Source organism: Rhincodon typus, chromosome 25 (genome assembly GCF_021869965.1).
Source record: "Rhincodon typus isolate 14 chromosome 25, sRhiTyp1.1, whole genome shotgun sequence".
In the NCBI taxonomy this organism is placed as follows: Eukaryota; Metazoa; Chordata; class Chondrichthyes; order Orectolobiformes; family Rhincodontidae; genus Rhincodon; species Rhincodon typus.
Genome location: NC_063356.1, coordinates 23,735,330 through 23,751,742, shown reverse-complemented (window position 1 = coordinate 23,751,742; position 16,413 = coordinate 23,735,330). Strand labels below are relative to the sequence as shown.

Sequence of the window (16,413 nt, the reverse complement as noted above, 5' to 3'; positions counted from 1 at the left end):
GGTTCAACCTTTTGAGAAAGAGAGAGTTCCATTTTCCCACACCCCTTTGTGAGAAGGGAAGCTTCTTTAGCCAGTGTTCTGACATTAGTACTTGCTACTCCATGGAGCAATTAAAGCAAATATCATAGTTTTAGAGGAATGTAGATAGTACATGAGGGAGAAAAGCAATATAGAGATATATTGGTTTGTTGGCAAGGTGAAATTAAGTAAATAGAGTTGTTGGAGGCTCATGTGGGACATGAATATGAGCAGTGATGGATTGAAGAGCCTCTTCCCGCTATCAATTCTGTACAATTCTTGGTTTCGTTCCTAAATGGCCTAGCACTTAACTTCATCTTCAGGTTAACGGATTAAATATCTTTGTATTTTTTCTTCCTGATGTCCTTCTCTAGGTTTTCCTTAAATGCGGTATGCAATCTGCATTACCCACTCCATGTAGCAATGATTGCCATTATCTCTTGTTCCAGATTCCCCACAGGAATATTTTTGCCATCCACACTATCAGATTATTTTCTCAAATGTCTTGATTAGCCTATCCTTGAACTCGTCTAAACTCAAGCTAATACAAAATTTACCCTTCTAATTTAACACTTTAACTACCAATATAATTTGATGAATCTGCATTGTACCTGTGACTAATACGTGCTTCCTGTCTTTTGGTGCTCAAAGCTGATACATTGATGCAAGGCCAACATTCCATTAGATATAGATTTTATTGTCATGTGTACTCGAGCACAGGAATACAGTGAAAAGTGTATAAATCGCCATTCTCAGGTGCTGCATTAGAATACAAAAGACAGGATTAAAAACACAAGCAGAAATAAGAGAAAAAGTCAAAAGAAAAGGAAACATCCAAATCTCTCCTTCATCTCCACCAGGAGTCCTTGCTGCCAGAAAAACAAAGCCACAATGTCCATCCCTCAGTCAGCGAATAACACCACCTTCGCAGACACCCGGGCTGACCATTGTCTGGAACCATGTCACCATTCTTCATCGCCATGAACCCACTGAAGCTCAAAAAAGCATCGGGCTCAAACTTGCTGCGGGCCCATCACACCTAAGCATCCAGTGCCTCTTCTGGCTTACATTGCTACCGCCTCCTAGATCCCCCATTTCAGCAAAGGAAGCCACTGCTGCCACTGCAAAACAATGTTCTAGAGCATACAGAAAAGGCAAAAGAACGACACAAAGTCATAATAATTAGTGAATGGCTGATTATAGATATGATGGGCTGAATGGCCTCCTAAGCCATAACCTTTTGTGATTGTCAATTCTTCAGGTGAAATATTGTACCTCTCACCAGCTTTAGGCATATGGACATTTAAGTCCCTTTTTGCTTCCAAAGCACCTTGTCTCTCATCAGTAAGAAAATATTAAGAGTTGCCTTTCTCAAATATAAAGTGTATGACTTCAATTCTCCATTGTTATCTGCTATAGTTTCTCCACTGGGTCATTAAGAAAAGACAACAAATGCTGGCCTTGCCAGTGACAATCATTGACCATTTTTTGAAAAACTCCTTGGTTCACACCTACAGAAATTTCTAATGGAAAAACATGGTAAATTCATATTCAAACATTGATGGAAAACAGATTGTAGAATCACTCTGTACACACATTAGCAGCATGAACTCCTATTGTGTATTGTTCTTGAGTCTTAGCATGGAAATTACAAACTTGTTTTTACTAATAGTGATGATCATCTGTGCTACCATCTCACCACAGTGTCCATTGAATGATTACATATTCCTCTGTATTTAAACATGACAAAATCTCTCACAAGGCTCCTTGCCAATGACAAACTACATACATGTTTTAAAATGGGCTGCAATGGTCTGTTACACTTCTGTTGCCTTGAGCCTGCATTAGCTGATCCTAATTAAGGTCAAATCACAATGAAAGTTTGAGTGCCCACTGGAGGACTCTGGAAATGCCATCATGGCTGACTATACAACATGACAAAGATATAATTGACATCTCATTCAACAAAAAGCTTTAAAGAGGCTCACTTCCCTGCCTGAGATTTTCATTTCTCACCTAAAGGACTGAAATACTCAAGGTTATAACATGTTAATGAATGGTAGGGACAGCATAAATCACTCTGAATCAGTTTTCTGTATACAACAGAGAATAAAGTCATACAATTCAATTGTTTCTTCCAAATTTCTCTCTCTCTATGCCCAAAATGCATTAACATTACTGTAGACATCAGGATGTACTTGATAATCCTTCATTAATTTGTTCAATTAGTTTTTTTTATGCATGGCCTAGACAGTGTGTTATCAGTTTCAAGTCAACTGCATAGAACATAGTAACTGGAGGCAATCCAGCTGTCAACTAGTGCAGCAGAGGGGTGGTAGGGAGAGAGATGTATCTCTCTCCAACCAGCACAAAAACCATAATGACTGGGTTAAAATTGTGGACCCATTGAGCTCCTAATCAGCTTTAAATCTTTTTTCTGAAGTGGGGGGGTGTTGGTGTTGGTGCTTTCTATTAGATGACCAACACATCTGTCCGAATCAGATGTCTGGTAGATCACATGCTCTACCGTCACCATCAAGCCAAGGGATCAATCCTAGTTCAGTGGAGGGCACACACAAGCCAGGAGCAGTATATTGCATACTGAAAAATTAAGTGTTAATCGACAGAAGCTACAGCACAGGATCATGTGCATAAAGACAATGGAAGCCATGCGATAAACAAGGTTTGGCAATCTCAAAACCAACAGATCAGAAATAAATTATGCAGTACTGCCAAATCCAGTTGTGAATGGGTATGGATAATTAAGTAAGCAATTGGAGGAGGTGACTCCACAGATATTCCCCATCCTAAACAATGGGGGTTACCTAGCACATCACCGCAAAAGACAAGATGAAGCACAGGCATCATCTCAGACTCCACATAAGGCACCAGTATTTCAAATGCCAGTCTTCAATCAGTTCAATTTTTTAAATTAATTCATGGGATGAGGGCATCACTGACTAGGTCAGTATTTATTGCCCACCCCTAATTACCCAGAGGGCAGTTGAGAGTCAACCACATTGCTGTAGGTCTGAAGTCACATGTAGGCCAGATCAGGTAAGGAGGCAAATTCCTTCCCTAAAGGACATTAGTGAACAAGATGGGTTTTTTCCTGACAACTGACAATGGACTCGTGGTTATCATTAGATTGTTATTTCCAGATTTTTATTAAATTCAAATTCCACCTTCTGCCATGACGGGATTTGAACCTGGAACTCCAGATCCTTACCTGGGTCCCTGGATTAAGAGTCAAGCTATTAAAAAGTGGCTAAAAGCACTGGATACTGCAAAGGCAATAGGTCCTGACAATATTCTAGCAATTTTATGACTAAACCTCAGGCAAGGTTCTCCAATTCATTACGGTTCCAAACAGCATACTCCAAGCTGTTAAGCTCTTAGGTCTGTCAAGATTAACTGACTCCCTTCTCTTATTCACTCATTCCCTCAGTTGGTTGCAACAAGGTTCACTTAGAAAAGATCCTTTCCCTTGGGAATACCTTTATTCCAGCCCCACATGAACTTATGTTTGAAAGGACCTAATTTAACCCGCCAATTTCTTGAATTAACAAAAAGCTTGAGTTCATTAATTACTGCACGAGAAGGAAACCCAATGGAACATACATAGACATAAGTTAGAAATGAGGTGAATCCAAAATGATAAAAGTTCAATGAAAAAATATGATCAGTTTCTAAGTTGTTTGTGAAGAGTGGATGGTTGAATGTTGCAGCTGCTCCAATAATGTTGATGTTGCTAATTAAAAATTCAATTGCATAATCCTAAATTTTGCAGATTGCTTGAGGTTCTATAGTTCTGATTCCTTTCAACTGTAATTGTATTCCAGGAATCAGAGAGAGGGGGGGAGAGGAAGAGAGAGAGAGAGAGAGAGAGAGAGAGAAAGAAAGAAGGAAAGAAAGAAATCATTTTGTTATCCTATTCCAGTTTGTCTGAATTGTAGCACTGGAAGTGAGAGAAGACCTTTACCTGCAATACAGGGATGACTCGGGCTAGTTTTTCCAATTGCAACCTTCAAGGCATGCTAATGCTCAAACCCCTAGAAGAACATTCAGTCCCACCAGTATATTCTATTTGCATCGAAACTGGCATTTCATCCCCTAACTTTGTGTACTCTTGAACGGAAAAAATATAAAATGTGTTTGCAATGTGGGACAAAACCCACAGTTAGTGGCTTGCTGTTGATCAGGGATTATCAGTCTCTCATTATCGTTGAAGTCACAAGGATCAGTCCATTCTGTTTGAATCTTTATCTTTATTTGACCCTTTAGGTGTTATATTCTATCCTACTCTTTCTTCAGACAATTCATTTACATCTGCAGCTATTTTTATCTGCATCAACCTTATAAAACAGTTAATTATGATTACAAGTTAAAATTGTCCACAGTACTTTGGGTTTTTAACCTTCATCATAACATAATAGAGAAGTCTTGTCCTCCAGAATTAACCATGCCTCTAGCCAAGCTATTCCATTCCAGCTACAGCATTGGCATTTACCTGGTGATCTGAAAAATTAATGAGAGCTGTCCTGTGCACAATAAGCAGGACAACTTCATCCCAGCCATTTACTGCCCTGTCAAACCGTTTTGATCATTAAAGTGATGGAAGAGGTCAATGACAATGCTATGAAGTGGTACACTCAGCAACAACAATCTCAATTTAGGTCACTGAATGCTTGACTTCATTACTGCCTTGATACAAACAAGAACAAAAGAGCTAATCTCCAGAGATGAACTGAGAGTGGCTGTACTTAACTTCAAAGAAGCATCTCACAGAGTATGGATCCCTTGCAAAATTCGAAGCATGGAGAAAACTCTCTATTGATTAGAATCGAACCTGCATAAAGGAAAATGGAATGAAACAGAGAACTACAGATGCTGGAGATCTGAAGCAAAAGCAGACCAATTCTGAGGAACAGCCACCAGATTTGAGATGTTAATTCTGCTTTCTTCTCACAGATACTGAAAGACCTGTTGAGTTTCATCAGCAATTTCTATTTTTGTTGCAAAGAAAAATGGTTCTGATTCTTGGAGGTCAGTCAGTTCAGCTCCAGGACAGCTCTGCAGGAGTTCCTCAGGGTAGCATTCTAGGCCCAACCATCTTCAGCTCATGCATCAATGAGCTTCCTTCCACCTCAAGGTCAGAAGTGGGAATGGTCTCTGATGATGACATGATATTCAGCACCATTCACGATTCCTCAGATATTGAAGCAGTCTATGTCCAAATGTAGCAAGGCATGGACAATATCCAAACATGCGCTGGTAAGCATAAGTAAAATCACACTACACAAATGGCAGACAATAATTATCTCCAATAAGAGAGAAATTAACCATCTCCCCTTGACATTCAATGGAATTACTTTTGCTGAATACTCTACTGTCAATAACCTGGGGATATCATTGATTAAAAACAATTGAACTGGACAAGCCATATAAATACTATGGCTACAACAGCAGTCAGAGGCTAGGAATTCTGTGGCAAGCAACTCACCACCTGTCTCTCCAATGTCTGTCTACTATGTACAAAGCACAAGATAGGACTGGTATGGAATACACTTCTCCTACTTGGATAGGTACAGTTTCAACAACTGTCAAGAAGCTTGATACCATCCAGAACCATGCCACCTGCTTGACTGGCACCACATACACCACCTTCAACAGTCACTTCCTTCACCACTGACACGCAGTGACAGCAGTATGTACAACTGGAAATTGCACTACAGAAACCTCATCAAGCCCTTTGACAGGATCTTACAAATCTGCAAACTTTACCACCTAGAAGTGTATTCCCTTACATGAGCTACCACGACTTGCAAGTTCCCTTCAAACCATACACCTTCCTGACTGGAAAAAAAAATTGCTGTTCAAGGGTTAAAATACTGGAATTCCCTTATTGGCAGCATTATAGTTGTGACTGCAACTCAAGTGCTGGAGCAGTTCACAATATTGGCTCACCACCAAATTCAACTGGGCAATTAGGAATGGGCTAAAAGTGCTGCCTACCCAATGATGCCCACTTCCAATTAACTAATTTGCACTAGCAAACAGCAACAAGATAATCTCTTGGCATTCACAGTTTGCTAATCTCATGATAATGAGGCACAGCCCTCAAAACTGACTAGGCCTCCTACAGTTGAACAGGATGCCACTCGTGTTCCTCTGATCTGCCTCCAATTGTTAAATCCCAGAAGCTGATTGTCACACGTGCCTTATCCGGCTAGAATTAGGTTAATGGTCAGGATCAGAAACTGAGAGTAATCTTTTACCTAACCCTAGCTCGGCCAAAGACATCAGCTGCTGGCCTGGCGAAGTGCAGTGTGTGACATGTTGTTATACTGGCCAGTACTTTTGATCAGATAAAACCAGGTTGGAAGCACTTTCACATGATATTGGGGGTGAAAAAAACGTAAAAATTTCTGTTGTCTAAATTATCCCTGAATGTTCAATATTACATTCCACACAGGGCTTGTTTCAATAAATGATAGCATTCATTTATTTGGAATTAACCATCTTTGGTACACAGTATGATCTACACAGAATGATTCATAAGCAAAGAAACAGCTTTTGTTTTGTCACAGTTTAGTACCTGATATTCCATTATTATGAACATCTGACACCAGAAAAATCCTGTTTAAAGATAAAATTAAAAAGCAGCTCTTGCCCCATGTTTCATCAAAACATTTGAATGCCTATCACTGAACTCGGTGTAGACTGCAGGTTCTTTCTCTGTTTTCAGCTCCAGGATGGTGCCATCCTGAATTGTCCATGATTCCAACACTCAGCTGGTTGTAAATGATAAAATTTACTTGTGTCATTCAACTTCTTGGTGGGAGAGCTGAAGTTAGCAATTTAAATTTTATTCCCATCCTATTATTGCATATACTTATATTTGCATTGCATTAGAGAGCTCAAATGTCATTACAACAATCTCATCAATGTGAAACTCCTTATATCCTGTTGGTCTCATCAATGCATTTAAATAATTGATTACTTTTAGGATGTTGAACTGATGTGAGTTGAGTTAGATTGACACTAAATAAAATATCAAAAAATGTCTGTCTTTTTCAGAAAGTCTACAGAATATTTTAGTAGTAGCATCTCAAAAAGTCGCATTCCCATGCCACTTCTAGGAATGAGCGCTCAGTGAATTAAATTGAGCAAATAATTAATGCTCAAGGTTAATTAGGAAAATTTTATTCTTGAAGTGATTCTCCTTTCAAAGAATCTTCAATTCCTAGAAACTCAGAGTCAACATCAAACCCTTGTTTAAATTTGACACCAAGTTAAAGCTACATGGTTTAGGCTCTATTGTGAATGACCCATTAATGTCACAACATTCTCTGTTGTCTAATTTTCATCTAGGTTTCAGTTTAATCAGTGCCCTTTCTTCCAGAAAATGTTGGTATTGCTATTAACTTCAGTGTGTAAACACAAGAATCCAAACTAATTATTCATCACCAAGAACAAAAAAAAATGGGCCAGAACCTTACTGGATTGTCAGAAGTCTAGGAGAAGACTTAGACATGATCTCCAGTTGGATGCTACATACGTATCCCAGTGAGTAGGTCAGGACAAATTACAAAGTCGGGGTAAAAAGGCATTGCTGTTTTCCCAAACTGGGAATAAAGCAACACGAAATGGAGAGTCTCCTTTCCCCATTTACCCAGTACCCTTCTTTAAGATGGATTCAAGCTAAATTCTAGCCCTTCTCTGGACTTGAGATACATAACTTTCCGTAGAGTTTCAATTCTGTTTTATTTTAGGCACAATGGTAGTCTAAACTTCAAACTTTTGTTAAACTAGGATTTTGGTACTTTATTTAAAATTTGTAGAACTGTAAAATTTAGTTTAAAAAAATGCAGAGTATTTTAACACAGATAAATGCACTACTTCCTGAACACCTACCTGTATGAGTACAAATGATATACAGTGGATCTGCTTTGTGCATGCAGGTGCAAACAAAATGCATTAAACACTATGCACAGTGCAATTTCAAAGGAAACGAGAATGCCAGATTTTGGTCTGACAAGTAGCGCTCTGGTCAATTGAAATTGAATACGTTATTCAGCATCACTCAACTGATCAGATTAGCTGTATCAAATGCATTGGCAAGGTATCTATGATCAATGGAAAGGTTGTAGTATAATGGAGGGACTCTTTTGAGGTTAATTGAAAATGTCAATACCCATTAGAGCTTATTCTCTCATTTCATCTTGAGCTGAATTGCACAATCTGATCACTCAAAAGTAGAATAGTTTCCATTGACAAAGGCCTAAGACCCATTCTGTCACGATAATTCACAGTGAACATAAATGAAAGAAAGGGAAGAAAACTTTTATAAAATTTAAAAAGGAAGTTCAAAAAATTCCATCAGAAGTTCCCCAATTGAGAAGTAACTGTAATCCAAACTGCCACTTAAAATCTACATTTGAATTTGTGTGTGCATTGCAATAGAGAATATATTGATCAGTAAAACATATTGAACAAGGAACCTATTTTGCTTGACAACTACAGATTCCTCAATAAAGTACTAAAAGTAAGATTTAGATACATATTGAAACCTAATTCTGTACATTACTCTGCAGAAAAGCTCATCTGTTCTTTACAGTTATTCTTCATATTTGACATAGTTCAAAATCACACTCATTAATAATGAACCTATATTACATGACATGAGATTAGGTATCTAAGCATAGGCTATATGGAAGGCAGACCTTCAGTGATGCAACTTAGCATTGACCATGCTGTGAGAGGCATATTTTTGTCCAATGCAACTGGAGTGCACCTAGTGGTATCATCACGAGATGATTAATCCAGAAACCCAGCTAATGTTCTGGGGAGCCGGGTTTGAATCCCACCATGGCAGATGGTGTAATTTGAATTCAATAATTTTTTTCAAAGTATGGACCTAAGAATCTACATGAAATAATTGCCAATCGTCAGAAAAACCCGTCTGGTTCACTAATGTCCTTCAGGGAAGGAAATCTGCCACCTTCATCTGATCTGGCCTACAAGTGACTCCAGACCCATGTGGTTGACTCTCAATTGCCCTCTGAAATGGCCTATCAAGCCATTCAGTTGTACCAATCGTGACAAAGTCTCAAAGAAATGAAATTGGATGGATCACCTGGCATCGACCTAGGTACCAGAAAAGACAATGGCAGAAACAGCCCTGTCACCCTGCAAAGTCCTCCTCACTAACATCTGGGGATTAGTGCCAAAATTGGGAGAGCTGTCTCACAGACTAATTAAGCAACAGCCTGACATAGTCATACTCACATACTCTAGAGACAATGTCCCAGACACCATCATCACCCTCCATGGATATGTCCTGCAGATCCAGCAGAGGTAATGGTACAGTGATATACGGTCAGGTGGGTGTTGCTCTAGGAGTCCTCAATATTGAGTCTGGACCTCATGAAGCCTCATGGCTTCAGATTAAACATGGCAAGGAAACCTCTTGCTGATTACCACATTCCATCCTCCCTCAGCTTATGAGGCAGTACTCCTCCATGTTGAACAACACTTGGAGGAAGCACTGAGGATGGCAAGGGCACAAAATGTACTCTGGGTGAGGATTTCAATGTCCATCACCAAGAGTGGCTCAAAAACAGTACTATTGATTGAGCTGATCTGGACCTTAAGGACATAGCTGCTAGACTGGGTCTGCGGCAGGTAGTGAGGGTATCAACAAGAGGGAAAAACATACTTGACCTCATCCTTACCAATCTGCCAGCTGCAGTTGCATCTGTCCATGACAGTATCAGTAAGAGTGACCATCTAACAGTCCTTGCGGAGATGGAGTCCTGCCTTCACATTGAGAATAACATCCATCGTGTTGTGTGGCACTATCACCGCGCTAAACAGGACACTTTGAACAGATCTAGCAACTCCAGACTGGGCATCCATGAGGCGCTGTGGGCCATCAACAGCAGCAGAATTGTACTGCAGCACAATCTGTAACCTCATAGCCCGGCATATCCCCCACTTAACCATTACCATCAAGCCAGGGGATCAACCTTGGTTCAATACAGAATGCAGGAGGGCATGCCAGGAGCAGCACCAGGCATACCTGAAGATGAGGCGTCAACCTAGTGAAGCCACAAACAGAACTACTTGCACACCAAACAGTGAAAGCAGCAAGTGGTATAATTTTCTTAGCTTCTTGAAATGCTGTGCTTGTTTTACTTTGGAAATAGAATTAAGCATTACTGAATTCACCTGTTAAGTACGCACACCAGTGATCTAACCCTGTTCAAGAATGGCATTAATTTACAACTTTCATTAATACATTGTCTATATTAATCACCTGCCAAAACCATAATCCAGCCACTGCTGTGTGCAGAAGTGCATATTTTACCATCTAGCAGTCACAGAACACCACCTGCACACTAGAATATACTTGCCAATGCTTTAAGAATCATGTTTTCTCCAGCATCTCAAATTGGGGAATTTCCATTGGAAAGTTCATTAATGTAAGACTGCAACAGAAGAAAGGAAGAGATTAGTATAAGGAAAAATGTTACTACTTACCATGAAAGAATGTGGATTTGCAAGATGTTAAATCAATAAGAACTGCCCCTACTTGGCTCTTTAGATATTCTTTCATGTGTAATGGAACCTCCAGAAAGTGAAGGAGTGCTTTGAGAAAGGAAGATCGAGTAGTAATGCTGATGCCTCTAGTCGCAGGTGGCAAAAGTGACAGAGGGAAGCTGGAAGAGTCGACTGGACCCTCTATGGAAAACAGGGTGTTGTTGGGGATAGGAGGCCTCATGGGGAGAAGGAACAGACAGACAAGGGATTGCTCAATCTAATCTAAACCAGGTTTTGTTCCATGCAAATACTTCCTTGATTAGCCATAAATTTCCTTTCATGTTTATAATTACCTGATGCAGATGGAATGAAGAATCCTGCTTCATGATCTTTGGGCTGTCCTTGTGACAAAATTTATATTATGTTTCTGGTATAGTCAGCAGGATTCCATAGCACAGTCATGTGATTGCAAATGAGGTTGAAAGTGCCTGAGTGAGATTAGATTGGTGGTGGAGGAGTTGAATAGTCTCTGAGGGAGAATGAAACTACTCTAGGATTATTGGAAACTCAGTTATTGGAAGAGGGAATCAAACCCAAAGGCCAAACCCAATCAAAGGTTCCCAATGTATGTTCTCTAGATGCTCATTTGACAACACGGATGATCTTGGTTAACAATATTAGATTTTGCCAAAAGGGTCGTATATAAATGCAAGTAATTTCTGGAGGAATACTGTTTTTGGGAAGAATTCCTCGAGCTGCAGCTCTATATTGGAATGTCCCTTGATGTTATTGAAACAAATAGAGTTAGTGCATGACCGCTTGAGATCATCCAATATACACAATCAGAAAACATTGGAACCTGGTTTTAGTTATCTACTCTAAATGATGATTTGATGCTATGATATTATTTTTTGAGACCATCTCAAGTGGTTTGCTTGTAGTTTCAACTACGCAAAAACGAATCCTCTTTTAGGGTTACCTTAGACAGAAAACAATGACTCATGAAGAATCGCTAAAGTTTCACACTGTGCAGAAATCAATGGTTCCATTGTATCTTGGTGAAGTCTACCCACATGCACACATAAAATGTCATTCTGCCTCCAATGGTAAAGGAACTGTATTTGAAACATGATCTACGGAATGAACTGAAGGTTAAGTAAGTTACATTGAAAATATTCCTTGTAAAAATAACTGTCTCCTGTCTTTTATAATCTTGTTATGTGACAAGTCTTAAGTACAAAAATCATAACTTTGGCAAGGTCACTTCTTCGCTTTTCTTGAAAACCAGCTACAAGGTTATCTGTTGCCTTCTTCCTGTTAGGCAGGTTCTCTTCGTAGGTGCTTTCTTCAAACATGCTGGTACCAATAAAGATACTAACTGTCAGAAGAATGCTATCTAACATCGCGCACATTCTCATTTAGTTGGAAAACAAATGACTGCTTCAGCTATCTGTACTGTGTAGCTCCTGAAATCTGACAGTTTGCCGACCTTCAATGCAGCTCTTCAAGGTCAGTTCAGGCTTAAGAGGAGTAAGAGGGGAATTGCTGATGGACATGCTCCAATTATTGATGATTGATTGTAGGGCAGGAAGTTGCTGTCTCAGTTGTGGATCTTCTGCATCAAACAGGAGAACTAAAAGCACATTGTAAAATTTCTAGGTCAGTGCCTAGTATAAGTTATATCTTTCCTGAATGTTCAATTCACATGTCATAAACTTTTCTTGTGAATATTATGCCAAAGACATTACCAAGGACAAGACTGCTTAATGGGCATGCTGCAGTAGGCACTCTGGAGAACCATATCAAGACCTTCACAATGATGGATCAATAATCTAGATACAATCTGGATGGTCATGTTAGTATGAAGAACATAACTGCTCTTGTAAAGAGTTTGCAAGATGGACAGGCATGTAATTTGCATAGAGTCAGCAGGTACAAGTGTCACTGGGGGTGCATCCAACCACATCACCCAGGATAAGGGACCAGACTGTAGGATTATTCACACCTTTCAAAAGCTTGAGATGTCTGTTAAAAGTCAAACTGTTTCATTCTTTGTGGGTCTCTGCCAATTGCCTTGCAATGATTCTGTCCCTTGCCAGGCAAAATGCAATTGTGGGGAAACAGCAGTGCCCAAACCAGTCATTTCCCATCGGAATACCTTATCCTTTCTGTATATTCTCCTTTAAAGAAATTTGATTGTCATTACAGAGCCTTAACTGTAGTTTGTATCTTTTGCAGCTAACAGTGGGAATTCTTCAGGCAGCTGAACTTCCCGCATTGGACATGGGTGGCACATCTGATCCTTATGTTAAAGTCTTCCTGCTTCCAGACAAGAAGAAGAAATATGAGACGAAAGTTCAGAAAAAGACCCTGAACCCTGTCTTCAATGAGTACTTTACATTCAAGGTAACACTTTAAGGCAACCAGTTTCCATTTTGTTTGTAAGTGATCTTTTTATTTTGCTTTTAACATCTGTTACATTCAATCCAATCTATCAATAAAACTCATTGAAGAGCTTCTGTGGCTCAACTTTCCTATAAACATTTTTGTTCTAGCTAGCTAATTTTCCATGAACTCTATTATTTTTAAACTCCCTTTAAAACATCACATGTGGAATTTTGTCAAATGTCTTCACAACATTCAAGTAAACTACATTCTTTTCATTTAACTCTTGACCTTTTAGTCAATAAATAATTCTAGAAGATTCAAGAGACTTTATCTATTATTGGTTTGAACTTTATACTGACCACGCATCACCAGTGATTCCTGTAAATATTTTTTTCTCAGGTGTGCAGCCCACTAATTTGAATGTGCCGTTATTTTAAACTTTTTGGTAAGGCTGATGTGGTGTAGCTTAAAAGAAATAGTTTGTGAGTGGCCTGCACAGTAACTTCAAAACTGTTGCACTACTAAAGGGACATTTCTCCTTATACTGATTAAGTAAATACAGATTACATGTTACAATGTACTCTTGAACATTTTCCTCACTACAAATGTTAAGCCGAATTATAATTCTGTCGTTAGCAAAACTTACCTCCTGGATGATATTCATCATAATAATCATTCACTGCTCAGATTTAAACTAAAATGATCATTTTAATTTAGGCTTACAGATAACATCTCCTACTCACTTAATTAAACAGGTAATGTAAGTACTTCGGACACTGTTCCTTTCTATCTATCCCACTAATTCTCAATACAAACTTGCCCCAACTGTTATGTTATCACTAATAATTATATTTATTAAGCAAAATATGAATCCAGGCATTTCAATAATGAGTATGTGTTATGTAAATAAATATATGGGACGTGTCAATAAATTATTTCATGAAATATGGCATTACTGGTAAGGCCAACATTTAATATCCATCTCCAATTACTGTTGAGAAGATAATGCTGAAGCACCTTCTTGAATACAACTGAGTGGCTTGCTAGACCATTTAGAAGAACAATTAAGAGTCAGTCACATTGCAATTAGTCTGAAGTTATATATGAACTAGATTGGGTAAGAATGACAGATTTACTTCCCCAAAGGACATTAGTGAGTAAGATCAACAATAGTTTCATAGCCAATATTTCTGATACTAGCATTCTATCTCAAAAAACATAACAACATTGCTGTTATATCCTTAATCTGTTCTATTAATGGAACCACAGATATATTTTGTTCTGAGGAGCAGAGTGGATGATATCTCAACCTTTTCTACCAATAAATAATGCATTCTGGTCCTCTCACCTATTCCAGGTCCTTCACATCTCAACACTATTCTCTGTTGGTCATCTTCCCAAGCCTGATCAGAAGTTCAAGTCAAGACCATTCAAGTTTCTCCTCACTAATATTTGCATTAAATAACATTTGTATGGAGTACAAATTTAGGGTTTCATTTTTTTTGCTGTAATTTTGTTACACCTTCCATTCATGATGAAACCTCTCCAACAAAGTCACGAGAGTATATGTGTCAAATTTGCTCACTCCTTTCTTTAGTCAGCTTTCAGCAAATGTGCAAGTTTAGTTCAATTAATACACTTTCTTTCTGTTGCAATTCTACATAATGGAATCAAGGGAGCAGTATAGCTCAAAAGCTTAAATTCAGTCCAGTTCACTCTAGAGTAAATGCTTCTTCTATTTTTCAGAGTTCTATTCTGAGGGAGTGCTGCGCTGTTGTAATGTCACCTTTTGGGCCTAAATTTAACATTAATTTCAGTGAGCCTTCCACTTCTATAGACGGTGTCAAAATTTTGAGGAAGCAAAGCTCCATAACCTAACCAACAATTATCATTCAACTGATGTCACTAACGTAGATTATCTCATTTCTATTTGTAGGATGTTGGCATGTGTAAATTGACTTCCATATTGCCTACATTACAACAATGATTACAAATCAAAAGCACATCTCTGGCTGTGAAGGGTTATCCTCAGGCCATAAAGGTGTTATATAAATGCAAATTATTTCAATTGTATGAGATTAAAAAGTGAAATCTACATCTATCGATAGACCTCATTTAATTATGCTAGGTTTCTTTCAGATTACATTGGACCTTAATTATTCATCTTAAAATATGATGTTATGAGAATCTCACAACTATTTTATACATAATGTGCACATTTAAGAATACCATTTGGTCTGCGTCATTATTACAAAATATAACTAACTGTTACTGCAGTGATGAACATTGGTTATCTCATATAATAGACAAATCATTAAAACTATAATGCTGTACTTGGACATACAATATGAATATTTCAGGGTTTGTGAATGTGATTTCATCCACAGCGAATGCCTTTGAAAACAATGTTTTTTTGTGAAAGACTTTGATTCAGAATCCTTACTGTACTATTTAATATTAATAGGTTTAGAACTCCTCATTCTGCATTCTGCATGAAGCAGCTAAACATTTGCTGAAACAGCAGATTTTCAGACTGATTAAATGTAATGTGCTGCCAAAAGCCAAGAATTTCTGCTTACTTTAATGAAAAATTAAAAATATATCTCTCAAAGTTACATTGAGCCCATGTTCCTATCAAGTGAAAAGAAAACTAGCAAAAGAAACACAAATATATTGAACAAGCCAGAGAAGGCAAAGGAGGAATTATGTCATACCCAAAATTCATCAAGGTAGGGACGCAGGGGAATAAAACTAAGGGTTTTTTTGAGTACAGAATGCTCAGCATGTTCACTGAAACTCAATCAGTTGATCTTAGGAAATAAGAGCTGAAGTTACTAGATGACACAAATTGGAACTAACACAAATTAACCATGAACTAACAGGCAAATGATACCTCAAATGAAAAGACTTTAAGTAATCAATACAACAAAGATATATCTATCTCAACTGGCTACAAACATCCCTCAAACCTAATAAATATGTCGTACCATGTCTAGTTCCAAAGTTCTCTAACTCAGCTACTGCTACATAAGATCTCACAACTTACTCAACCCAGTCCCTAAATTGCTCCAAGACTGAGGGAAATGAGCCAAATGCTAACAAATGGGACTAGATTAATTTAGGATATCTGGTCGGCATGGATGAGTTGGACCAAAGGGTCTATTTTGTGCTGTACAACTTTATGACTCTAACTGCATTCTAACAAAGCTCTTTACGGAAATGTCTTAGCTTGATACATGACAGTATTGATGGTGCAGGTTCCCCAAACTCCTTTATGCAACCCCTTTGATGAAGCCTGTTTAATAGCCTGGTTGGCTTGACAAAACTCAGCAATGGTAAAATTGCCAAACTCATTACAATCTCAAAAAAGTCCAACAGATTTTTCAAGATGATTCCAATTTCATTAATCCATGTTTGTTGCCTCCCAGTCACATTATGATTTTCAAAGTGTCTTGCAAACAC

At 38.3% G+C, this 16,413-nt stretch overlaps 1 protein-coding gene across 2 annotated transcripts in view; it reads left to right on the top strand.

Annotated features, from left to right (window-relative positions):
* LOC109927190 (synaptotagmin-B) overlaps positions 1-16,413 on the top strand; it is a 286,221-nt gene that overhangs the window by 184,432 nt on the left and 85,376 nt on the right. For both annotated transcript variants that reach the window (XM_048612122.1, XM_048612121.1), the window contains exon 5: positions 12,802-12,969. In XM_048612122.1, the coding sequence (XP_048468079.1) occupies positions 12,802-12,969 (168 nt within the window). The remainder of the gene's footprint in view (positions 1-12,801; positions 12,970-16,413) is intronic.